Source organism: Orbicella franksi, chromosome 8, assembly GCF_964199315.1.
Source record: "Orbicella franksi chromosome 8, jaOrbFran1.1, whole genome shotgun sequence".
Taxonomy (NCBI): domain Eukaryota; kingdom Metazoa; phylum Cnidaria; class Anthozoa; order Scleractinia; family Merulinidae; genus Orbicella; species Orbicella franksi.
Genome location: NC_138152.1, coordinates 26,420,787 through 26,447,093, shown reverse-complemented (window position 1 = coordinate 26,447,093; position 26,307 = coordinate 26,420,787). Strand labels below are relative to the sequence as shown.

At 37.6% G+C, this 26,307-nt stretch overlaps 2 protein-coding genes across 3 annotated transcripts in view; both read left to right on the top strand.

The window, feature by feature from the left end:
* The window catches only part of LOC145494566 (BTB and MATH domain-containing protein 38-like), a 153,179-nt gene that overhangs the window by 66,677 nt on the left and 60,195 nt on the right, over positions 1 to 26,307 (top strand). The window lies entirely within an intron of this gene.
* On the top strand, positions 3,427 to 24,540 carry LOC145494563 (alpha-1A adrenergic receptor-like). 2 transcript variants are annotated; one of them, XM_081474060.1, is made up of 4 exons: positions 3,427 to 3,536; positions 4,874 to 5,026; positions 21,410 to 22,010; positions 22,967 to 24,540. In XM_081474060.1, the coding sequence occupies exons 3-4, from the start codon at positions 21,479 to 21,481 to the stop codon at positions 23,428 to 23,430; spliced, it is 996 nt and encodes a 331-aa protein (XP_081330186.1). In that variant the 5' UTR covers positions 3,427 to 3,536; positions 4,874 to 5,026; positions 21,410 to 21,478; the 3' UTR covers positions 23,431 to 24,540. The 2 variants fall into 2 exon arrangements, with proteins under 2 accessions (XP_081330186.1, XP_081330185.1); XM_081474059.1 differs by lacking the exon at positions 3,427 to 3,536 and having other exon boundaries at positions 4,787 to 5,026.

The window sequence follows — 26,307 nt, the reverse complement described above, 5'->3', positions numbered from 1 at the left end:
CCTACCCTAAAATACTATTAGACTCTCGAAAAAATTGTCTAAATATTCCGTTTTCTTGTAAGTTATCGCTAATTCGTTTTTATTTCTGTAAAGTTTGTTATGCGAACTTTCCGTGTTCGTTCCGAAATGAAATGGCATTTGTTGTGCATGAGATTTCCTTTCCATGTGTTTACTACATATTAATGTATGTGAATAGCATTGCTAATATGTAAAATCTAGTTAATATGACTTACCACAATGAGGCGTTTTCTTGTTTTCTACTCTAGGCTAAGAAATCAGTGTTCCTCTACCGACAAATGAAATTTGGAACTTCGCCGCTTAATCAAAGAATTTAGTTTTTATTCTATTTTCGGGATTTCTAACTCTTCGATAGTGATAGGTCTTGACAGATATTGGCATTTGACGTTTAAATTTCATTTTCCAAATCCACTTTCGACATTTCTATTCTTTCGCCATGAGGTTTTAGATTTTGGTTTCTGCAACCACTGATTTTGCCAGATGTCGGTTTTCAGATTTCAGTTTTTGAAGTCCACCTCACTCAGTTTCAGAATTAAGCTGGTGTTCCCAAGGATTATTTTGACGGCTGGGTTTTAAAGTTTAAGTTGCAAATCTAGTTTTAGGTTGATACAGTTTTCAAGCATGTTGCTAGATGACTGTTTTTTTTTTTGGGTCACATTTTCACTACTTTTACCAAACAAACTCCTTTATAAACATATAACTTTCATTAAAATTAGCCGAGTAATTACAATGACTGCTTGATGTTGTTTCATGACGATTTTACAGCAGCCAATGAGCTGTCACATTTCAGTCTTTGGTAATCCTCCATAAGAAAAAAAACAGGTGGCGTCTGAACATTTTACCACGATATAGTCACAAGGAAAGCCATAATTCAGTAATTTTTGTTCCTGTGCCATCGACATTGTGCTTTTTGAGGTTTTTGTGCCCTTAGAATTACAGAATAAGTAAATGAACCAGTCGCTGTCTTTTTCTTTTTTCTCTCTTGGAGGATTAAAATTGCATTTTTACACAATCGGTCCCAAGCCCTTCCCTCCTTCCTATAATTGTGATGACGTAACGGTACCAGCCAAGAATTCAAGATTTTATTACATTTAACATATGCGGTATTTTTGCATGATGCATTTTTTTTTTTGCCACAATTGCTTTGGACTGCCAACCAAAAATTCTTTGTTACAGAACTGCTTGTACGTTGATACTGCAGAAGACATTATCATGTTATGATAAGGGAGTCGGCTACTGTACTTTGAATATTCCAACAACCTTATGCAAGGCAAGTTTTATCCCGCAGAACTGCGGGCGTATCTGTATCTGCAAATGGGACTGTTAAGCCACCGCAAACACTGACCCCAACCAACTTCTACATGGCGCTAATCCACTGATGAACATCAATAAAATTTTACGGTTGAAACGACGATGCAATCTAGAGGGCAAAATTTTGCCCAGGAGGGCCGGTTTTGTTCCGCCTGCTGTGCTGGTTTTTCTTCCTTCAGTGATTGTTTTCCTTTTTTACCTTCCCGGGCCCCTCCCCTAGATTAGCCACTGCTGATAAAGTAAACCAATTTCAGACGCTTTTTGAGGAGTATTTATTGCCAATTCACCTAGCTATATATTTATCGACTTACATTCAAAAGGACCACATAAAAAAAAGAAAAAAAAAGAAATCGAATCTTACTTTTTTCCCCGACTTACATCCATGTACACAGCTGCCCATTCCAACTGCTATTCGAGCGGGAACGGAATTGAGAAACTTCTTTACGTTTCCCTAAGTAACATTTAATTTAAAGTTGTCAAGCCTCAAACAGCCGCTGAAGAGATTCGTGAACAATCGAAACCGAGCGCTCCTGCTGAAGCAACTATAATGTCAGACAACGAACTACTGCTATATCTCGGACCAAGTACTTCTGGTGACAAGGGTGTCGATTACACAGCCCCAAAAACATCTTCTTACTGTCCTCCAACGGACACCGAAGAACACATGGCGGAGGACAAACAAAACGATGCTAACGGAAAAGCATGTATACTTAACCTCCGATTATATCATATAAGAGAGGCAAATCTCTAAATGATAAGCTCGTTAGAGCGAAAATTTAATTGAAGGCTAAAATGCGTCGCTATCGCAATTCACGAGGGGAGTCCGCGTAGGCATGTCATATCTTTTGTTTTTAAGCATTGAACATATTTTCCTTCTCCCTCAAATACGGAGTGTGCCCAATGACGTCTAAATAACATTCAAGAACTAAGGACTTGTTAAGGATGAAAATAATAATTCTCTTTCCCAATTCAGAGAGACCTCTCAACGTATAGGTTAAGCATGTTTCAGTGTATTTTTATACTCATTTTTGAGGGGTTTTTTGGGGGGTTTTGACCCAAATGCTGTGTTCAAATTCGTTTATGATGGTTTGGTTACTTTTCCGGACATAAATTCACTAAAAGAATTGCCCCCATTATCGATGACCTCTTTACCGCAAACCCTATGCGCGTGCCAAAGTGCCTGGTTATTAGGAGAAGGGATTCCCCCGCATTTTGCTTTGTTTTTACGTCATAGAACTTATCTTATCATCAATTATGCAAATCGTGGGGATTTTCCCACCTTTGGCTTTATGTTACGTCATACGAACTTGTATAAGAAACGAAATGAAAGAAACTACAAGGTTTGTAATCGCTTTCTACCCAAACTTCATTCGTAGACATGTAATCTGCTATTTGTCCTGTTGCGTTCTTCGATCACATCTTGGATCCATGTTGTAAATTTCACCAAGTAAATCTAAAATGTGCCCTTTCACCGCTTAGAGCGATTTCGAGGCCTCGAGGGATCGTGAAAGCAAAACTTGCAGGTCATTTGGTGCAAAGGAAAGCATTTTTCATTGAAATGGTATATCGAATTTCATAAATCCTGTCATATCAAATTTTTTTCTTTTGTACGAGAATGTAAGCGATTATGGTCAAAGTTTCTTTTAGTGGCAAGAAACGTGCCTTTTTGTCAATAAAAACTATTTTTCCTTGTTAAAAAAACATATTTTAATTAGCATTTATAATATACAGAGGACCCTGCGCGCGCTCTGATTGGTCAAAAACCCATGTTTTATCAGAGCATAAAACATAGAAAAAGCGTGTTTTATTGTTTTTCACCACATTATCTCTATATCATAAAGAACCTTCGTGTTCTCAAATGCCCGTCGTGTTTCATCACAATGTAATGCACGGGTTAGGCCTCTTTATTTGTTTAAATAAACAATGACACACTATAACACCGAAATCTCGTGCAGCTTTAGTAGCGTGAACCAATCACATTTCTTCTTTTGGTCCGAAACGTGCAGTAACACATTAACGCGCAACTTGAATTAGTTATTCAAATTGTACATGAGAAGGAACGGAGAAGCTGGCGTAGTTTCCGAAGCCTGAAACACCCAAAGTTTGTGCGATCTCGACAGACCAAAGGTTGTTGTATCTACAAGGCTGTACATAATATTTTTAACTTTAACCATTAGAAGCACTGTTAGCTGACAATGATTCTGTAGGTAAGATAGTATTTTAGTTTCAGTTTAGAAGAACCAAATTGTGTGATTCTGAGAGAGTCGATTTAGTCATTGAACCAGCAATTTCAGCCATAACAACAGATGTACTCGACAAACTCTTACTGAGTTAGTTTTCTTTACCCTTTTCAATTCAGAGGTAGCGATTGAAGGAATTGCTGAAGGCAACGACAAAATGGATCGTAGTTTAGTCAAACGTCATGAACTGACACTAGTAGGGAGCTTAAGCAAACCACGACGACGACGGCAACGAGAACGTCACCAAACAAAAGGTTTAAAAGGACACAGTCAGCTTTAGGACTGCGCTGACCTGGACACTAGTTTCCTCATTTTGAAAAAAGTTCACCTCAACCTGAAATCAAAGTACATCTAGAAATCCGCTTCACTCTTTGCAGTGTTTTGCTTGATTTTCAATCGTTTACTGAAAAACCTGTTTGCTCATCCTATGATATTATTTATCATATTTGGTTAATAATAGCATGGATTGCGTCTCTGTGATTTGCAAATTAGCTATGAAATGGTATCTAATGCGCATGTGCACCAGCTGACTGTGTCCTTTAATGTGCAAGACAATAGCTGTGTACGTGCGTTATAAATCTTTGTACATTTCTTTGTCGTCCTCTGCAAAACAAGAACGTAAAATGACCAAGTTCTGCGTCTTCTACTGAACGTGGACGACGACGGCTAATTTTCGTATTTCCTTACGGAATTGAATGCTGTCATTGCATTTTTAGCCTGAACAGATCTAGACAATCGCGAATTTCGCTGGTAAAATATAAATTCATTTAGGCGTCGTCTTCTGCGTCGTAGTCGTCGTTGCTTAAGCTGTGAACGTATAGTTTCCCGATACTCATATCGGGTACATGTGCATTTGACCGTAATTTGCTGGTCTATTTTTTGCCTGTTATTTCACTGCTTGTTAGAGTATTTTGTCCCACGGAGTTTTTACGTGTACCTTGGACAATTCTGCAAAAGCTAAAAAGCGTAAAATTCGAGTAGAAGGAATGTGTGATAGAATTTACAAATTAAAATAACCGGTCTAAAATCATAAGCGCCTGCACAAAACTTAGCCTCTATTTTTCCGTTATTTTTATAGCAATGTGTGTTTCCTTTGAATTTTAAATGTGTTGGTAAAACGCTCAAACAGCATGCTGTGAACTTGGGAAAGATTTCCATGTATGCCGTATCAAATTATGAATACATTCTGACAATATTTCGGCTCGTATATGAGGAATACTTTGAAAGAAATTGTGCCGATGAAGAACAAGACTTGGGCGAAATTATCTCTTAGTTTTTTTATATGCTTCTGTATTCTTTTCCAGGTAAGTTCCTCTTCACCTCGTCAAACAATCAGTCTCATGTCCCGAGGTAGCAGTCCATTCCAGTGCAACCCTTTAAAGCTTCGATAAACTAGTGACCCAGATCCTCAGCATCACCTTGGCAACGAAAGACGCAGGTTCCTCTTTCTGGTATTGGTTAGTGCAGTTTTTTGTGGGTAGGGTAGGGCGGGTAAATAGCTAGGGCTCTGGATGAACCTTAATTCGGCAAACGTTCGGTCTACATTCGGTTTATATTCGGCTTATTCGGCTGATTCGACGTAACTTATTTTAGACAGTTTAGTTAGTACTGGGTGGTTTGGGTTTGGCCCTTCCCTTTTCCTTTCCTGGGCTTCATAATTCGGCCTTCGGATATTCCATTCATTTAACTATTCGGCACAAGATTTAAAGTTCAGCTTTTCTTCGACACAGTTCGGCTTTTTTCCGGCAACAGTTCGGCTACTGCGCAATCTCCCGCTTAGTGTTTTCTTACTATGAAAAAGTGTTTTCTACTTTCTTGGTTTCTGTCAATGGCAGCACTATCATTGCTATTGACAGGAACTTTTCCCTTTAATGACAGCATTACTGTTGTTTTTTTATGGGGTACTTTTTTCTGCCCAAGGCTCATCCAGATAATTACAATTATTATTAATTTGAAAAACTTAGGGAACAAGAGACCGACCGCCTAACACAGGAACGAAGACTCATTTACTTTCTCTTGTCATGTCTAGAGGTCAGTTCTCTACTGGCACGTAGTTTATTAGCATAGGCTCCAGTGTAGTAGGTATCTGGGACAAGCAATCGCCCTAGTTCACTCGCTAACAAATTTTAGCCTGGCTAGGTAGCCTCCAAAACCGATCTGACCGACAGGATGCATCCTGCAAGAAGATATGTCTATCAAGGGAGTGAACAGATGGCTAGCATAATGAGGAAGTTTGGTAAAATTTCCTGGGAGGCTTATCTCGCTTGTAGGCGGCGTTAATAACCAAATATGCACATGTCTCTTTGCTAGCGTTGCCTCGTGAGACGGGTATCTCCGAGGAATCCGCTTGCATTGCACTTCGCGGGCGCAGGAAGCCCAGACCGTCTACAAATTGTAGGCGTGGGTAGACTTCACTTCCGGCGGAGCACCTGGAGCACTACATGGAGACTGAATTGACACAAGCTAACTCGAACACAGATGTTAAGACCTCTTAAAGTTGATTAATAAGATCTGGATATCAAAGAGCCAATTTATCGCGGAATAGTAAGACGGTATTGGAGTAAAATAGCCAGATAGACGCAGTGTGAACAAACCACGCGAATCAGGACAACAGGAAAAAGCAAGACAACATCGGACACACTTGAATATCGTACAAAGGATGGAAAAACACATCGACTTTTCGTTGCATCTATGTTGCTAAAGAACCAGGGTAGATAGATAATCATAGAGCTGGTACGTATGTACCACAATGGTTAATATCGGTTTGAGTATTAGTTCGGATGTTTGAAATAATTGATCGATCGCCCGATGATTGGTTGTTCGATTCATTTAAGCCATTCTGGAATGGTTTCGCAAAACAGCTGCACATTTACCCTTATTTACTGACTCTGGTACATGCTACAACAATTATTCACTCGGAGGCCGGTGAATAATTGTTAATTTACTTAAGTTGTTCTTTAGGCAATAACAAAAAAATATTTATAAGATAATAACATACATGTTGTTTTTCTTGTCCTTTTTTGGCCACGGGCGCGGATGAATGCTGTAGGGCATTAGAATATAACGCACCCTCTTGGCTAAAATGTTTGTTTCCAATTGTGAGTCGACTCTCAATTGTCTCAATAACCAAATTTGGTCTCCTACTGAAAAACAATGTGGAACAGACACTGTGGACTGTAGGGTGGAGGAGAATATTCTAATGTTAGACAACATAGCCTCGCTTTGACTTCTCCTGGATGTTTCGATTCGGATCCTTTTGGAAAACTTCGGTCAATGATCGGCTCCCGGCTTTCGGTTTCAACTGATAATCTACGACGAAGGCCAACGAATTTCCATTTAATTTAACCACATGTACATCCATCCGTGGCTATGGAACTCTTTCAGAGCTCATCTTCGGGAACAGTAGAGACCGATGAGATTGTATAACACACTCTGAGAGTAAAATTCTCTTTTCAACAAATGGTTTCACGGTTCTGTCTTTATTTGTGTTTTTTTTTGTCTAAATAAAGAACAAAACCTAACGTATGTATTTTCTTTACCCCTCTGGCCCGGACACTTAACTCAAAGTTGTTGGAGTATGTTGAATTTTCAAAACTTTGACATCAGTGCCGAACTGTCGGAGCTCATTTTCGAGAGCAAAGCTACTTTTGTACTACAGATTTAAACGAAAAAAGAAAGAAAAAAAAAAAAAAACACCTTTTGACAAATCAGACTGTTTTTTCCTGATTTTATCTTCCTTTTTTTGCCTGGAAAAATAACTAGCCAACCAACAACCCTAGCAAATTTTACTGGGTTGTTGGTTCAGCACATCATAAATTTATTTTTCTCTCCCTCAGCTAACTTTTTCTTCGAAGACTTTAACTTTCCATGTCTTATGCTAAGGTTGCAACATCTGACCGGTCCATGTTCGAGGAAGTTTTCATGAAATCACGTAAATTCCAACGGACCTGTCCACCATGCATACTGCCAAAACTTAAAAGTCGCCGCAAGACAGTTAGGAACTCATTAAAACAGTGAGAATCAAAATTTGTAAACTGAAACGTGCTTGCCAAGATATGCTTGCCCTGGAAACACCAAAATCCTCGACTAATGAAATGTCCCGTTGCAAGGTTGTTTTTCCAAATCAGGACAGGCCATCAAGATTGGAGTTCATTACTTTTAATGTTTTTAAAGTTACATGTGTTTAAAGTTGGTGAACTTTTCATTAGCGTTGCTTAGTTGATTTTATGAATTTTGAGTCAGTTTTGTTGGTTTTCTGACGCTAATGAAATCAAGAAATCCAAGATAGAGGATCCAAGATAGCGGCCATCATATTGCCATGACATCATTTCCACGTCGTATGACGTCATCATCTTACGCTACTTACCTCAAATGCAACCACCGGGTGGGGTACTCCCAGAAAAATTGGGCAGGGGTGTGCGGCCCGCCTCCCACAACCCTTATCCTATTTATGACCAAAATCGGCGATATTCCCTACCCTATTTATGACCTGACCAAAAATTCGAAACCCTATTTATGAACTGACCCTAAAATCAAAACCCTGTTTCAGACCTGCGTTAAAGTTAGTTCCTAGTTCAGACCAATGTTAAATTGCCGTACACATAATTTGTGACGGATTTTTGTTGATTTTCTTTTCTTACCGGATGTAACCTTTTTGGACGTACTGTAAACCATCTCAGTTTCATTATCATTGCTATGATATTCTTAAAGTTACGGACACCGTCCTTCTTCCAGGGGTGGAAGTAGGGTTAGGAAAGTAATCAAGTAGCCATTGACAAAAAAGAGATGAACTTGGAAGCTCGACAGCTGGTGGTATATTTTAGAGAGTATTTACTGCCCAGATAAGTACATATGATATCATATGCCCATATGATAACTACTACAAGTGTTTAAAACTAAAATATCCTATAAGTGAATATGTCGAAAGTTCTCAATACCTAATCCCATAAAAACAATCGCGCGCTAATTCTTTTCTACGTGAATAATATACTCTTTTTCAATTAAAGTTAATGCACAGCAGTAGACAACAAAAGGCTAATAGAAAATGCATCCATTTGCTAATTAATATTTGTAATTTTGTCACCTATTTAATGGGTGTTCCATTCATGGCACCTCCAAATCTTTTTTGTTCCATCAAAGCCAGCGGGTAGTTATGTTATGTTATTGTTCATCGAATGCTCGCTATATTTACATGGAAGTACAGTTTACTTAAAAGGCTTGGTTTCATTCATCTCAACCTCGCAAGGGTAGCTGCAAAGCCAAGAACTAGCTCAGGGGCAGGTAGGGAATGCAATGGGTTTGTGTTGAATCTTCCAAAACCAAATTTAAGTACGAGTTCATGGAGAATGTTAAAGTGAGGCCTTTCTTTAACGTTATTATAGAGGTTTAGATAAGCAAGACAAACTTTAAAAAGCTTATACAAGTTAAACATTTTGCTGGGTATCGAGAGATATTTCCGTTTTCTTAATAAGGGCTTACTACGAGCGAGGATATGCTATCATATTAGTATCCGTTGTTTTAGTGATACGAACATCTTGCATAATTTCCTAAACTAAGATTGATTACTCGTGCATGCAGCAAAAATGTTGCATGATATCACAAGGTAACTCTATGATGATATTGCAAGAAATTCGATTAAGCTGCAAAATACGCAAACCTTTCTCGTTGCTAATCCTAAGCCAACATGGGAAATGAAAAAAAAAAAAAAAACGCACTAATTTTCGCTTAATAGGTATAAACGCAAACTCGGCTCATTTCTCCTTTATGGGCTCCTGTTGACTTCATGAACTTCATACGAAACACGAGAATTACTTTTACTAACAGTTTTAGCGCAGAAGAGGTCAAAAAAGTAATTTGGTACTGTTTGGAACTTGTCACCTATTTCAAAAGCGTAGCACTCCGTGCCAGGTTAATCAAAATTTAAAATAATCAGCAATTCATAACTTGTACAGAAGTTGTCATCAGTCATGCTGACTGGTAACAATTCTCACTTTTATTTGATGATTTGGTTTCGCTTCAATTCCAGGTCACCATTTGATATCTTTGCTATTTTGCTTTGAGCAACTAAATAATGAACCTTTTAACACTAAGTAAAATGGCCTTTTTGAGAATCTGATTTTAGTACACAAATACTTCAGATTTTAGAGAGCTGATCGAATCATTTTCATTGACACGTGCAGTTTTAATTGACTATTGAGTTAGGACTCCTTAGTTCGCCATATTTCTTTTCAGCCTTAAGATTAAAATTGAGTACAATAGGGGCTCTTCATCACTCCCAACTTTAAAAATATATCGATGTTCAAGCGAGTCCTTCAGTGTTACTTTGTGGCGATATTTACATTCGTTTACGTGAAAAGGCTACCGCCATTACTAAATAAGAAGAAACTCAGTCGTCAATTAGATAGCAAAAGGTTAACTTCTATTTTACTTCGCGAAATAATGTCCAGAATAACAAACATATATTGATGTAATTAATTTAACTTTTGTTTTTTGGTATTGTTTGCGTATTGAATACCATTCTATTTAACATTAACAGGTTTATTATGATTTTTTCCATTAAATAGCCGGATCTCGATTCTACGATGTTCCTTCCACACGAAAGCTTTTCCATGTATTGTTTGCAATCCTTCGAACAACAATCTCGAGCGACCTCGAATGAATTGAAACGAAATGCCAGTTAGCAACCAAAGCAACGTAACTAAAATTACATTTTCTACTCATGCTTCCACTGTGCCTGACAACATTGTCATACCCGGGAGAGAACTATCACACGAGCAAAATATTGCCTCCGCAATATCGCCACAGGGGCGCTTCTAGTTTACCGATATTAAAACGTCGAAAAGGTTTATAAAACGGATATAACAATAGCATCCCGAGGAGCTTAATCAAAGGCGAAGAAACGCGCAATCAACACCTGTACATTAAGCTCACTTTTACAGGTTGCTATTCAAAACGTTTGTACATTATTGCATGCGGTATAACCTGTTTGTCATTTATGTAATTTTTCAACTTTGCCTCCGACGTGGTTTCTCTCTTAAACACACATTTGCTTCAGGTTAACGTTAGTAAATTGTATACATCAGAAAACATCACACAAACGTAATGACTTCTCAAAATCCATCGCAACGCTAATGGCTCGAGGTAAGAGAAGAGGCCAGTTATCTATTTATCTCTTGTGTTTACACTCTGTGCGCTGTTGTTTAATCCAACTTTTCAAAACAGAATTCTCGAATAGAATTCTCGTTTTCGCGAGGAGATAAGAACCAGAAAGAAACAGAAAGAAAAAACACGAAGAAACACGAGGAAGATACGTGCTTTAGGACTGAATGCTATCTGTCAGGAGACATGAAATATTTACGTGCGCATATTGTACGGACTTTATGATCCCGTTCTATCCTAACTTTAATTATTCTTAGTTCTGAGAGTCAATTTGACCAATTTCGATCAATAAATCTGGTTTTTAGCTCTATGGCAGTGGGCGTTATCAGCTATGCACTCTTGCTGTTCTAATCGCAAACAGTGAAACAAACTAGAAATTCGGGCTTGTTTCGTTTTCTGAATATATATACTTTTTTATGTAATTATTTCAGCCAGACTAAATCATGAAAAAATACAATAATATGTGTTCATGTCATGCTAACTTCGTCACTTTTCTGAGTGAAGCGAACTGGTGAAGGCAAACTTAATACATGTTATTTTAATGTAATCCGGAATGGCTTGGAAATACAGTAATATGCAAAAACTAATGAAATAAACCGACGACGCTATCGTCAAGGCAAGTAATGCAAATTTCGTAAACTAGACATGTAGACATGCCCCATTACAATGACGTCACGATATCAACGAAGGGTTGGTTTTTGAGAGGTGATATACGGGTCTTAAAGCTAAAATAAATCACTTGAAATAATTACAGTTTATGAATGCTGGATGGAGTCTCATGAATTTGATCAAAGAAAATTGACTTTCTGGAATTTAAAGTGAAATTTATTACCATATTATTTGTGGCCTTTATAAGTTCACTTTTAATCAATCAAAACTTCGGGTGGTCAAAAATATTTGAACGCAAGAATAGTATAATCACCCAAACTGACTCAAAATCTACCAAAATTGATGCAACATGGCTACCACAAATCTGAAAAAAAAAATGTCAAAATAACTGCACGAAAGTTAAAATTAAAGTTAAAAAATCCCATATTTGGAGAAATATGGTAACAAATACGGTTGCCATGGGAAGTTTAAGTTTCAGGTACCTATGCAATAACAATGTCATGCAAAATAGTTCCTCGACATTTACATAGCTATTCGCAAAGTTTGGCAGCTTGTACTTACGTATCGAAAACGTTTACTAAACACTGAAAGAGTAACAACCTTAACGCTCCAATTGCCATTTTAAGTCGTTTATGAAATAGTTTGGATTTTTCGCATGCTCTGATTGGCTGTGTTATAAGAGTATAAAACATAGAGAAGTGCGCTTTATTGTTTTGCGCGTTGATGAAATCACAAAGCATATACATATGAAGACCGCCTATACAATGTATTTTGCTATCTCAAGAAACACTCAAGGAATTCCAGGTTGCTCAAGAAGTAAAAGGGGAACACTAGCACACGGCTTGTGCATGCTCCTCAATCTCGTGTTTTTAAATTACTGCTCTGTTTTATGGCAGTAAATAAATGCTTTAGGCCTCTTTTAGTCAATTTCATGCTGCTTAGAATATATTTCAATACAACGCCTGCAGTTAAAACTTCTGGAGACAGACGTACAAACAATAAAATGTACGCTCGATAGCCGCCATGACGGCTTCCTCAGTATGCAGTAAGCTCTTAAGGAGTGGCTGCCGCAATCAGGCTGGAGTCACTTTGACGTTTTGAAAAATTTCAAACCAGAATTTTGTTCAAGGGTGGCGATATAGCAGAAAAACTTGACTTTGCTCTGAGTTTATATAAGAGTTTGTTTCTCTGGTAGTAACCCTTATCATCTTGTTGCCGGTTCCGTCTTTCGGAAAAATAAAGGGCAAATAAACAAAAACAAACACACAAAAAAAACATCGATAAGTAATAAAGGAAAGAATACGTAAGATGAAACGCTAATGAAAATTTAAAATTTTAATGCCAGATAATATTTAACATGTTTGCTGGTCTGTTTGTTTGTTTGTTCGTTCGTTTTGTTCCAATTTTCCAGCTCACTTAAGATACCGGGAAAACACATTTTAAGCTTCCAAGTCTCAATGAAACAGTTGTGCTGGAAAAGAAAGTGGTGTACTACTAAGTTATCCATTTTACTAAGTTATGATTATAATTCAAAACAGGGCGGCCAGAATGACGCCACAAAACGTAGACCAACATACAAATTCAAGTGTTATGACAAGTAAGGATACAACGAACCCGGATGAAGACACTCCAAAATAATTAACTCGACTCATACAGTATAGCGTCGAATTCTGTTGTAAACAAAAAATTGGAAAACGTTAATGATGGTATAGATGTTGAATGTTTACTTACAGTCTGAAACGTCAGGTTTATTAAAATTATGGAACAATGAAGACCAGTTTTGTCCCTGAGTGATATTTAGGGCTGGTAGCTTATCTTAGGCGAAAAACATGGCTGCAACGTAACCGAAAGAAATTGAAAACGAAAGAAAAACTTCCGTCAAGCGGTTCAAGTTTTAATCAAAGTAAATTAAACTCTTACGGATTTGATAAACGTTGATGCGCGCCTGGGGACAAAATAGTTCTCTATCCTTTTGTTTGACGAAAGAATAATATTTTCAAATTAACGTCGTAGAGGAAATTTGGGCAAAAGAAATAGCTTCGTGCGACATTTGAAAATGTGTTTTTGTTTCACTGTACAAGGGTAACGCTCTCGTTGACACAACATCAAATTAAAGAACATACATGGCTGGTTGAATTTTGGAGCGCAACTTAGTTGAAGAGAAGTGGACCCTTTACTGGAATACGTAAGTTTCCTTTTAGCGCAGTGCGTGTCATAAAACTGAATTAACACAGTGAGTTGAGCCAGTTCGTTAACTAGAACTCTAAGCGAAAAGAAAAATTGTTGTTACCGGGTGGGATTTCAAGATAGCCGATACCAAATGACAGAAAAAATCTATATTTAAGGTAAGACTTTTTGAGATCGAGGATATTCCTTACCAAAAGAGTTTGAGGTAACCAGGTTCAATTGTAAAGCTCGACTCCTTTTAATCCCGCGTAATTGACTGTTCTGTAATAATCGCCAGTTTTTACTATGTTTATACCATAGCTCAGAGGTCACAATGAAGCACTTTTGGTTTCACGAGTCACCTCGATAGATTATATCACACGAAAAATGCATTTTGAGTTAAACACACAATATTCGTTTGGGAAAAGCGTGACAATCAAGTTTCACAAAACAGTGTGCTTTTTTGCAAAGTCTGCAAGCTAAATCCAGTTTCAAGCAGATCAAAGTTAGGTTTTACGTTAAGAAAAATATAGTCGCTTACGAGAATGAATCGCTCTCTTTTTCAAGAGCGTTTAGTAAAATTTTATTTCACAGCCACGCAGATAAACGGCTAAAATTAGCCCGGATTAAAATAATATGAAAAGGAACGGAACGAAATATTTAACTCGGAAAGATATCAACGTGCGATAATGGAGCAAGATTAAACGAATATCAAAAAATGCCGTAATTTATCTTTTACCGGAAAATATACTGTTTTGTTGCCTGTCTCGTCAGTTAATTTATGAATACGGCTTCTGGTATTCTAATATTTTTCATCACTGTTATGTCGCAAACATTATCAGCTTGCACGTTGGGCCGGTAGGATCTCTCACCAAAGGAAATCCGTTATTTGGGATGTAAATTTCAATGACACACAGAGCTGAAAGTCAGTTAAATATACCAGGACTAAATTTGAGCTTTGATGCACACAGACATATCAAATTAAAGACGAAGTCATATCGTGTTTTAATATCTCTTCAGAGATATGATGTCTCTTGAAGCGGCAGGGAGATAAATTTATGCAGCATCGTCAAGCAAGTGTTGAGTTGTCTTCGCCAAGTACAAGATTACCTTGCCTTTAAATTGAAGGAAAACTGAAAATAATAGTTAACTAAGATAGAAACACACCAAAAGGATAATAATAAACCATAAAGGACCAAGGATGGTTAAGGGCGGAGAAGACTGACACGGTTTCCAAACGACGAACTTGAAAAATCTAGGCTAAACTTTTCAAAACGTGCAAACCGTGACCACAATAGTTCAATTTCATTTTCGGCTTCGACATCGTGGGATCGGCTATTCCTATTCGTGCCTCGTTCATTTCTGCTTACAGAATTTTTTTTTTGATTTAACCACTTCAAAAACATTTTTAGCAGACATACTCAACAATTAGCTAGGGGGCAACTGAACATTTGCCACAGTGCACATTTTTGTTTCGAGATAAGCATTCGTTCAGGTTTTGTACAGCTCTCGACGAGTTTATTGTGGAGAATGCTGTTGAGTTTGTATCCCTGGAACAAATCCCATCTTCACTGGCTGTTGCTTATACGATTTTATTCGTACGAAGAGAATCCCGTAAGCTAATATCTGCCCACCGCGTGTGCTTATCACTGAAGCGGAAAGTTGTGATCTGTTTAACGCCCGCGGATCACGGCAAAGCCGGTCGACTGAAGAAAACTAAGTAAGGTTGTGTTGAGGTCAGCTGTCATTGAGGGGCTTAGAAAAGCTTAGCTAGAAAATCAGAGAGGAAGTTTCTCTATTCGACAACATAGAATGTCTTCACATGACGTGACGGTTCCAAACAAATTAGACGGCGGCCATGTTAGTGTACAAAATCAATCATGTGGGAATTGAACTCTTTTCTGATGTAAACACTTCTTTTTTTTTGTTCCAGTAACATTGGAGGCTAGGTCTGCGGGCCAACGTGAGTGAAAACGCTCCATATGCAGGCTTCAGAGCTACAGTTAACATCCATATTAGCTGCGACCATACCTACTCACCGCATTGAGGGGTGTAGTGTATGATAAAGTCGAATCACGTCTCTTTGCTGAGAGACTTTCATGGGAAAAGAAAAGTTCACGCATGTTTTTCCTTAAAAAAAGGTATACATTTTCCAGCAACTAGAGAATTGTCTTAAAGACTTAGAAATGATGTTTTGTTGTTGGTTACATGTACTTCGAAGTCTTAAATACGCCTGCCTGCTCCTGACAAATTAGTAGTTTTTCATTTGCCTGTCCTATGCTTGATCAGCTGTCCCAGAAACTTGAAAGCGTTAAACTCTGCGATATTTGCAGCTCTACCGATCCTTCTTGATTCCCATATATGTCTAGACCTTACTTTATATTTTTTGTGTTGCTGTAAAAGCCTTTTTCGTTGGAGTGTGTTTTTTATTCTGAAAGGGCTAATTATTAGAAGGAACTTTATATTTCATAAATGGTGTGCTTATATTTAGAAAGGATTATCATGACCAGACAAAACATCCGCGACATCAACTCAACAGCAACAGGGAGAGGTTTATAATCGGATAAAGTTATTTTTATATTTCATGAGCCAAAACTGACTGAAAGACTTTGGGCTTTGTATTCTGGTGGAGAGAATTATTATTGAAAGGACTTTTGTGCCTTAGTTTTTAATAATTTATATAACACTAAATATTTTCTTTTTTGTGATATCTATCATTCTTTACTTATTTTAAGACCATGCAGAGTCATATAACTCTCAGCCATTTAGTGACACTCCAGGAAGCGCTTTGCCTAGTGGTTAGGGCGCAGGATTTGTAATCCGGAGGTCACAGGTTCGAATTCTCTTTTCTGTCTTTCCCACGATAGATTTGAGTTCCAGGTGGTTTTAATCAAAGGAACTTCGTCATGGATTACGTAGGTGGAAAACTTTATCCTAAGTTTTTCAAGCGGAAGTTGTAATCCGCGTTTATCTTTTCTATCCTTGACCATCCTTGTTCCTTTATAGCTTATTATTATCTCGTTAGTGTTTTCCTCCTTAGTAAATTGCTATATTCAGGTTCCCTTCCATTTAAAGCCAATTCTGCGCGGCCAAAATAACTCAAATTACCGCGTCTGAGTTCCTCGAAATTCTTATTATTTCAATTACACACACACACACACGCAAAATCATTTTTGGTCAACAAAATGCCAACTGAGAAAGAGAACGAATCCTAAATTATATTTAACTAGAAAAAATGTGTGTAGTGGCCGAAGCTTTCGAGTTGGCTCACTAACACAGTGACATCAAGTTACTAAGGAAATAATAGAAAAGAAAAGTTCAACTCCTTCGCATATTTTTACCTTTTAATTACTTCTTTTCGAATTTCTTCCGTGCATTCTGAGGAGTGCAAATGAATAGCTATTCAAAATAAAAAGCTATTCCTATAGCGCTGTTTATTATGCAGTAAAGGGCGATTTCTGTTTTATTGTAGTTAAGTTAGTTCATTTCCTCATTTTAATGTAAATGTATAATTGGCGATAGATCATTTTGCTAATAGAGTGTAGTTTGAACGTCATATATAATTCAGTTATAATTTCCAAGCCTTTAGATTTCTAATTTTGTTACCATTCAATTTCATCTGAACATTTCTCTTTGCTAATTTTAATTTTCTACACAAAGCGAGGTCGATTCACGTGAATTTTGAGGGACTCCCCGGATGTTATGTCACATTCGTTTTCGTTTTCCGTGCCCAGTCTTCGGTTCCTGTGAGGTCAAAACACGGTATCTTATAACACTGTTTATTTTAAAGATAACCTGCGTTCGAAACCAAAAACAAGAATTAGTGAAAGCAGAAGTTTCAGCTCAAAGACGAAAGAGAGAGCGTTTTATTCCGCCGATTCGATCTTCCCAATTGAAACGACATTGAACAAGAGATTGTCTCTTCCATTTAATTAGTAGTTTCAACAAATTCTGATCCTTTCCTGCGGAGAAGCACATAACCAGCACATCATTGACCCTTTGAGCAGGTAAGACGGGATATTTATATCTGACACATTTCTCTCTATCGCTGCGTCTGAACAGCTGGTTGCAATTTTTCAATAACATTAATCAACGAATTATTTTACTTATTGAATATCCTATGAAGGATCCTCAAATACTACACACTTAAAATGTGTACATCGTTTGAGAACTGACTACAAGGTTCGAAACCGGTTTTTCTCTTGACTTCCGTTGCAAGTTGTGCGCCAGTTTATTCAGTCATGCAGCACTTTTTATTACTCCTCTTTGTAGCTAAAACTTGGTAGAAAGAACATTTCTTTTACGTGAGAGAAAACGGGAAGAATAGTTGAAAAGGCTAAATATAACGGAGAGGGTTAAGTAAATACAAAATAATTATACCAATATTCATCGTTTAATAAGTGTTGTATTTTTATATCGTTGAATATGTTGGAAAACAAAATAACAGTTTGTTTATAGATAACATCCATGCTTGTTTGGAAGGAATCTTGATCTAAATTGATTACGTATCGACGAAATCCGTGATCACAGAGACAAATAAAAAGGTCCATTAGGTAGCTAAATTGTGAAAAACACTTAAATAATGGCATCAAATTTTGCTTATTTTCAATAATACAATTTAAATTGCGTCCTGTTTTTTCACGATATTGAAATAAAGCTAGCTGCTTTGACGGTGACAATCATGTAAACAGTCGGCCTGAAAAAATCACATTGAATTTGGAATATAAGATTATTGTACTGCAAATTCAATTCTCCTCGTTGGCTTCAGACAACGCAATGCAACATTTTATCTAAAAGTTTAATTTATGTATGTGTTGGGGCGAGATATAACTGATGCATGAAGACAATTATTTCAATCTTTGAAGTTGAGAAAAGCGTGAAAATTTTCAACGTGTTTCATCTCAAGCAAATGACAAACTGAAACTGCATAGCTGTTATCTGTCTGTAGATAAATAATCTAAAGGAGCGCTATATGGTTCAATATTTGATAAATCTCTTTTTCTGATGAACAAGTCTTTCAATTTGAAGGAAGAGTTTTCAAAGCTGCAATGATGAAAGGTGAAATAAACCGGAAATAGACAAAGATGTTACGACTGAGGAAGATAAATGCGGGTTTTTACAAACGGCGGACTAGACAATAATAACAGTAATGACCTTTTTATTCAAGTTTGCTCCATATGAAACACAGCTGATTTTCGTAAGTAATTTAGATGTGCAAAATCAAAATAATATTTACAACTATGAGAAAAAAAAAAAATAGACGAATTTTTTTAAAATAATTTTCTTAAGAATCACATCACTGAAAATAAAACCATACGAGAAAACGGTAGCAATAAATAAATTAACAGACAACCAATCAATTCAATAAATAAATAAATAAATAAACGAAAAGATAAACAAAGAAATAAATAAACTAACAGATTATTGTAAAGGTTTTTAGTTCTTCGTCGATTAATGGCTTTGATGTCGAATACAATGGTACTAGTTTTATAATATTTTTGGTTTCACGATTCTCCCGCGGTTTCAGTCGATGTCCTATTTAAAAACCATGTAATGTAATCTTGTAAGTTCCGCGGCGTTTCTTATTTTATCCTACATATGCATTTACTGGTTAATAAACATGACAAAATAATTAGACCACAGGTGGATCTTTGAAGTAAAGTTAATCGAACTTAACGTAACTTAAGGTTGTTTGTTGATTGGAACACAGGGAAATAATTCCCGGCAGAGGGTTGCTCCCATATATGGGTTTTTAAGGTATGTGACGCGGGATAAGGTAGGATTTTTGATGTTCCCGATCCTCAAATAGGGTATCATTTTTGCCCCTGTTAACATTGTGTTCCCTTTGTGATCCTTAGAAATGGTACCTACGAACTGTATTAGCTAAAACTGCAGTGCGTAAATGCTCAGTTAATCGGTTAACTTTGAATGTTAAAAAAATGTGTTCGTTGACGCTATTCTTAGTTTTATTTTTTCTCTTAAACAGTGTATCAATTTTCATTTGCTTCATCTTTGAATAGGGTCAGGGTTGAAGACCCCTCGCGGCAAACTCCCATCTGAAATTTATGGAGGTAGCCCCCCCCCCCCCCCCAGAAACAATTCCATGTAAGCCATGACGTTAAGGCTGAATTTTTATACTTAATGTTTTGTCTACTTTTGTTGACCCTGATGCCTGAAATAACACCATTTACTTCGAAATGGTTTTATTCAAACCGTCGTGTTAATACAATGTTGTGAAGTAATAGAGATGACAAATGATCGGAATACCGAGTGTCCTCTGCGATAAGGAACTCAAGCAAATCGTCATGTTGACTTCATGCTGCAAAAGTTATGCCTTTGGCTGGCGGTTAAGACCATCCGCCAACAAAAGCACTGAAATAACTCTTCGCTACCTCTCCGTCGGTTAGAATGGAATCTTCCAGGCGTCATCTATAGCTGAGCCACTGAGTCCCTCATACATGATTGTTCTCTGATAGGAGCTCAGTCCATGTTTCTTTTAGTGATTTTGGCCACGTACAAAATTTCTCTTAAATTGAAGGAAACCTGAATTTATTAATAAAAGTCAGTGGTATTCCGAGTGGTAACAAATTGATGAAAACGATATGATATCCTCATATGTGAAGATATCATTTTTGATAACATTTTTCTTTTGTCCCTATAACTACACTTAAATTTGTTGGTGTATGATCGAAACATCTTCGGATCTTCTTTGGATGTCATCGGCAATTTTCGGCAATCCTCGGTAATATTCGGAAAATGTTAGGAAACGTTTGTCTGCCTTCGGAACAAGTTTGGAAAATCTTCGAAAATCTTCGGAAAATCGTCAAAAACGCCGTCATTAGTATGTCTATATAATAAAAAGAACATTACACGTTAGCTCGAAGATCGTGGCAAGAACAATATCTCACTCGAACATAAAATTCATATCTTCTCGCCACCGTGAAATATCCTCTATGTAGTAGTTTACTAAGATAGAAAAACACCAACGAGTTGAGAAAAGAGAAAATTGACAGGAATTTTCAAATGACATACTTGAACAATTTAGGCTGAACATTGCAAGATGTGCAAACCATAACGTATCTCCTTTAATGGTGATATTTAAATTTTCCAGTATATATACTCACCCCTTTAACACGGGAGTCTATGCCCCTGGTTTAAATCAAAATATATCTAGACATATTTTTTTTCTTTCTTTAGTGTCATACGCACCCCTTTAATACGAGAGTCTTTGCCCCGAGGCTTAAATCGGAGATTTCGAAAGCTCATTTATTATTTAAGGTCATTCCGCTGAAATAGAACCTGCACTGAGATTTTTGTGAAACTTTGCCTATCGATTGTTTGTATTATAGGAACTTAAATTTTGAAATAAAATTGAGGGGTCCCCAAGTTCGTTTAGGAGCAAAAGCAACTTGTTTATACCCATATAAATCCTTATAATAGCACCATAATTGTAGCCACGATTGCTTGCTAAATTCACGTTTCCGACGATTGCTTTTTGTTCTACACTGAGAATTGGCCCATATTTACTTTACACAGAGAAATTTATCACTCAATTCAAAACAACAGAGAAAAAATGATAGGTCACCATACTCGTTTGCGAGAAAATGACGATTTACCTCTATGGCGAGGTCCAGCTGTAAAGAAAAAGCCGCCATTTTTTAATGTGCGCGCGGTAATCACGCGTGAAATTATGCGCAGTAGGGATGCGCAATGCAATACTGGGGAATGACCTTAAATGAATTTATTTATTAATTTATTCGGCGATAGGTCACACACGTTCGTATTTTGAACAAGTTCTTAGTTCCTCGACGGAACGTGTTAAGATGTAAGATTGATTGATTGATCGATTTTAAACAAAAAAAATGTTCTTCCTTTTCTTTTTTTTTTTTCTTTTCTTTTTTAACCAGAGAATACCCTGTCCAACCAAGTCACCAAGTAAACACCACAGGCACTGATATCAAACACCACCGACTGCAATGAACGACTTCGTGGGAAACATTTCTAATGCGTCGACCAGCTTGGGGTCCAAGCCTTTACAGCCTGCTCTACATGGGACAGCGGCATCTTTCGTCAGTGCTTCGTTAGTATGTCTCCTAATTATTGGCGCGCTGGCGGCGAATACCTTCGTTTGTTTAGCTGTTTATAAGCAGCGCTCGGCCAGACGTATAACACGCTACTTTATCATAAATCTTTGTGTGGCCGATATTTTCATAACAGTTATCAGCATGGCAGTGTGGTTGATATTCCTGCTGTACGACAACAGGTCAGCGGTTCACCTCCTTGGAGAATCGTTTGTGACTATTTGGAGGCACGTGGATATTCTGTGCGGAACAGCCTCGATTCTGAGTTTGACGTCAATCAGCGTAGATCGTTATATCGCGGTTTCCAGACCTTACTCATACGTGGAGTGCATAACCTCAAGGCGAGCACTGTTTATGATTGGAGGGATCTGGAGTTATTCCATAACTGTTGCAGTTTTGTTTAAACCATTGAGAAAATTTAAAGGTGGTAAGTAAAATATGAGGCCATATTTCCTGAGGCCGAAGGTCGAATCAGTTGTCATCTCATAGACATCTAGAGAGAACAGTCTGATTCTAAGATTTAAATCTATCTAATTTAACTTAATTTTAGGAATTCAACTTCTCATCTCATTTTTAATATAAACGTCACGCTTGAGAAAAATCGCCCGAACAGAATTTCATTTGAAATTTGCGGTTGTGTACACATAACTCGTCAGTTTTTTTTTTTCTTTTTCGTTTTTCAATTTTTCTCTTTACCGGCAACCTCGAGATTTTAGATTCAAGAAACCGAGAATGTTCTGATTTTAGTCTTCTCAGGAATTTGGTTATCCATTTGTTTGTAAATGTTCCCCGAAAACGTCAGATTAATCAGAAAACGTTGCCATTTTGTTAACCAATTGAAGAAAATGCACACTAACGACTGAAAGTATGGCGCACCCAATCAGATGGCAGCATCTACATTTGTATACCAGTGGAATTCTGCCAATGATAGATAGGTGGACTGATGAAAAATCAGAATAGGACGGTAAATAAAGTTTTTAAATTCATGTGCAACATAACACGGCCGTAAACCGGATAGAGATTTATCTGCATGTGAAGCCCGGGGGATGTCCATCGCGCCTTACTACGGCACCAATTGCTCACTCAGTAGATGACCCCTTCCCTTGTCTTCTTCAATTCATTGTCAGTAAAAATTGCAAGACATTTCAGGCAAAGGAGAAATGATCAGGTATTGATTTAAAAGCAACCAAATCAAGCAGAAAAATGTCAGAAAATGTTATAGGATTTTAGTAAGGCCTTATGTTGTCGAGATTAGGGTTTATGTAATGTTTTACGAACAGCTGTGGTTATTATTTTCTTACCTTCGTTCTTTCCTTTTCTTCAAAACCACTAAATTATGGTGGAGGAAACTAGGCCTAACAAGCTGATGTCTGTATATTTCAGGTTATGCCATATTTGTGATGTTTGCAAGCTTTCTCCTGCCACTTTTGGTAATCATCGCAGCTTACGGGAGCATGTTTCGCGTTGCCATGCGGCACGCTCGTTACCAGACCCACATCCTCGAAACGAAGAGCCACCAATGTTACAAAGAAGTCAAACGACACCTGAAAGCCGCGAAAACCGTCGCGTTTGTTATAGGAACGTTTTTATGCTGCTGGGCGCCGTTCATAATCGTCAGTGTGTGTTATGCGTTTTTCAACTTGGATCCACACGGCGCCAGCGTGACAAAATGGCTGGCATACCTGAACGCTGTCTTGAATCCCGTGGTTTACACCTGTGTGGATAAACCGTTAAGGAGGCTAGTGAAGAAGCGTTTGTTATTTTGCTTTCGCAAAAGATTCTGGATTTTCTCCAAGGGTGACCATACCGCCGCAGAACATTCTACTCCGATGGCTACACTGGCTTAAATCTGTTATGTAGAACATGCTAGAGCAAAAACAACAACAGCAATAACAAGCACCTCACTTACCAATAATAGGAGATTGAAAGAACTGGGCGTGGCAGATTAAAAGAATGGGGCAGAGGAAAGAACGACACTAGTTAGATGATCTAGTTGCAGATGGTGTTCTTGTGTTAAGTAAAAAAAAAAGAAAGAAAAAAACCATGAAAATGTCGCGAAGCTCCCTGGAGACACCAGTATTTCAGTAGCAGCTACTGGAACGTATTATATTAAACGTGGGACTCTCTAGCTACGCCCTACTCATCAAGTCGATATCCCTGTGTACATGGTTTATAATCGGGCTTGGATTGTAAATAAGAGATGACTTAAAAAATCACTAAGTAATATTTATTTTTATTTGCCATAATATTGCTTTAAAGACACGACTGTTTTACTGGAAAATACACCACTCGTAAAATTCAAACGCAACCACATCTGGTACCCGAGTAGCGTATTTTTCATACCCTCACTTGTGGGGATATTGATGACGTCATTTCCCGGGTTTTTTTCACAGTTGTTTGACTGTATCATTTTTTTTTTATGATAAAAAAAGACTATACGGCGGCTTGAAGATATGGATATTTTCTCGTGTTAAAAAGCAATATTTTACTGACTTGCTGCCCTCGTTTGCAAAATAGTTTTACCCCTCGAAAATAAAATTTATATCCTCGAGCCACCATGTATCACCGATCCCTTCGTCTGTATATCGTGAGGCTTACACTACTATACCAAAGACGCTTTATGGAACCGTCACGCAATATTTTCTACTTCACGAGTCCAAACCTCTCCTGCATTGTTGGGTTGGGATTTCTGGATCTTTATAAGCAACGGCAGTTACAATATCTATATTTTTCTCAGTACAAATATTATAATTATTATAACATTTTTAGTTAATTTAATATATCTGGTATGCCGGCTTTAGATGAAGTAACTGTTACAATCTTGCCTAGTTGTAGGACAGGAGAGATTAAGGAAACATTTGCGGTCACAGGTTTTTGTTTAAAAAAAGCAAAAAGCAAAAATTGAATAACTAATTCACGTATTTGTCGGACAATAAATCATGTTTTATCTTTTGTAATCTGAAGCTACGTTTATTGTTCATAACTGGATGTCTGCGACTGCAAGGATTTTATCGTCTCAGATTGCAGACATTCAGAGGGAGTGGATGGGGTTAGCTGGCAGTTGCACGCAGCGAATCGGTCAAGATTTTGACTTTCAGCTTAGAAATAACGCACGTTAAATTATAGACTACCCCCATCCAGACTCTAACAGTTTTACACTACTAACTTTTGCGTACTTGTTTGATTAAGTACACTCCTGGAGTTGGTGAGAGGGTGGGGGGAAGGAGGAGGACAGGTCCGCTCATCAGTATGGCAGCTATTATTCCCTTCGCAATACCTGTAGGAATTTTTATCAAAACACGCGACAATTTTTGTTAAGAAGTTGATCAAACTGGAGATTCACGGTCACTGCATGACGCCTGGAAACAAGACTACGGTATCTCTGCTAGTGTCTAGTTGAGTCCACTAGTTTCAATGAAGAGGCCTTTCTTTGGCTCCAAAGGTTCCGCGATTTTCGCGGTTCCACATTTTCTCTCGACGGTACCTGTTCCGTTGAATAATGTTATCAGAGCAAGTCCACTGCTCTACCAAAAGAGATACCGAAAAGCTCCTAAAGTAAGGACTCTAACTCTTCATATTGGCTACCTTCTCTGTCACTACCTTTGGAGGGTCGCAACTTTCGGGGGGGGGGGGCGCTGGGGAGGGAGGGCTCTCTTTGGGTCGGGTGCCATAATTTGGTCAGTCCACCATAAACTTAAACATGTTTTCATAAAAATAAAAAAATAAAAACTGAACTGCGAAAGATAAATTTTGTTGAGAACAACTTGGAAAAACAGTGATATATTCCCTTTGGAAAAAGTAATAATCCTTAAAAACAGAAATGAGGTAACTTTGGCTCAGCTTGCTCTATTTACAATATATTTCCATTTCTTCTCCAACTAGACGCTTTGCTGCGTGTACCCAGGCAGTCGTTATACTGAGAAGCGATAGCTATATTGCAATTGAGCTAAATGTTCTGCATTTGAAGTTGTACGAAATTCAATCGAATTGATGTGCTTAAGCTATTCTGCTCTTGATTGCATTTCTTGGAATCGATTAATAGCTTATTACTCGTTTGCAAGTCTTTAGGGTGTGAAATGAGTCAAGCTCTTTATATCAACCTGTAAACGTTTCAGTCTATTTTCCTTAGCCTTTGTCGTTGTTATTTGCGTTTCTCGAGCAAGCGAGACATTTTGAATTTCATAGTTATGGCGATGCGTGACATAGACCTACGAACGTAGTTCTGTCGAAATCATATACTTCTCTCGTGATTTTTAGCCCATTTAGAAGTTAAAGTATTCGGAAAAGTGCTTATTTATGTAAATGCTTGTTTGTTCAGTACAGAAAATCAGTCGCCTAGATAGCCAAAGTAAGTTCCAGATGTTTACAATATTTTCCGGCCGCAATGTAGGCTTACCGCAGAGGTACACTAACATGGCGGTTCCATATTGGTCTCTGTAAATTTGTGCAAAATATTTCAACGAATATCTGAGCTTGGGAAAACGCACAGACTTAAAAATTCGAGGAGTGTCATCTTTATTAATCTCCTATAACATCACAATTTCTTGATTTTATCCACTAAATGGTTATGGAATAAATTTTTTATTCCGTCAAGATTGCGTGACAGTGCAAGCCAAGAATTGTTTTGCTGGGGTCAACATACATTAGTTTCTTTCAGCTTAAATGTTCAATAATTCGCTCTATGAGTTTCACTCTTGTTAAGACACATAACTATGGAACGCCAG

What these genes read in the sequence shown, in the direction of transcription:
- LOC145494563 (XM_081474060.1), top strand. Translation starts at nt 21,479, where the DNA reads ATGAACGACTTCGTGGGAAACATTTCTAATGCGTCGACCAGCTTGGGG. An exon ending in ATTGAGAAAATTTAAAGGTG is followed by an intron (nt 22,011 to 22,966) that starts GTAAGTAAAATA and finishes TGTATATTTCAG; the next exon opens with GTTATGCCATATTTGTGATG.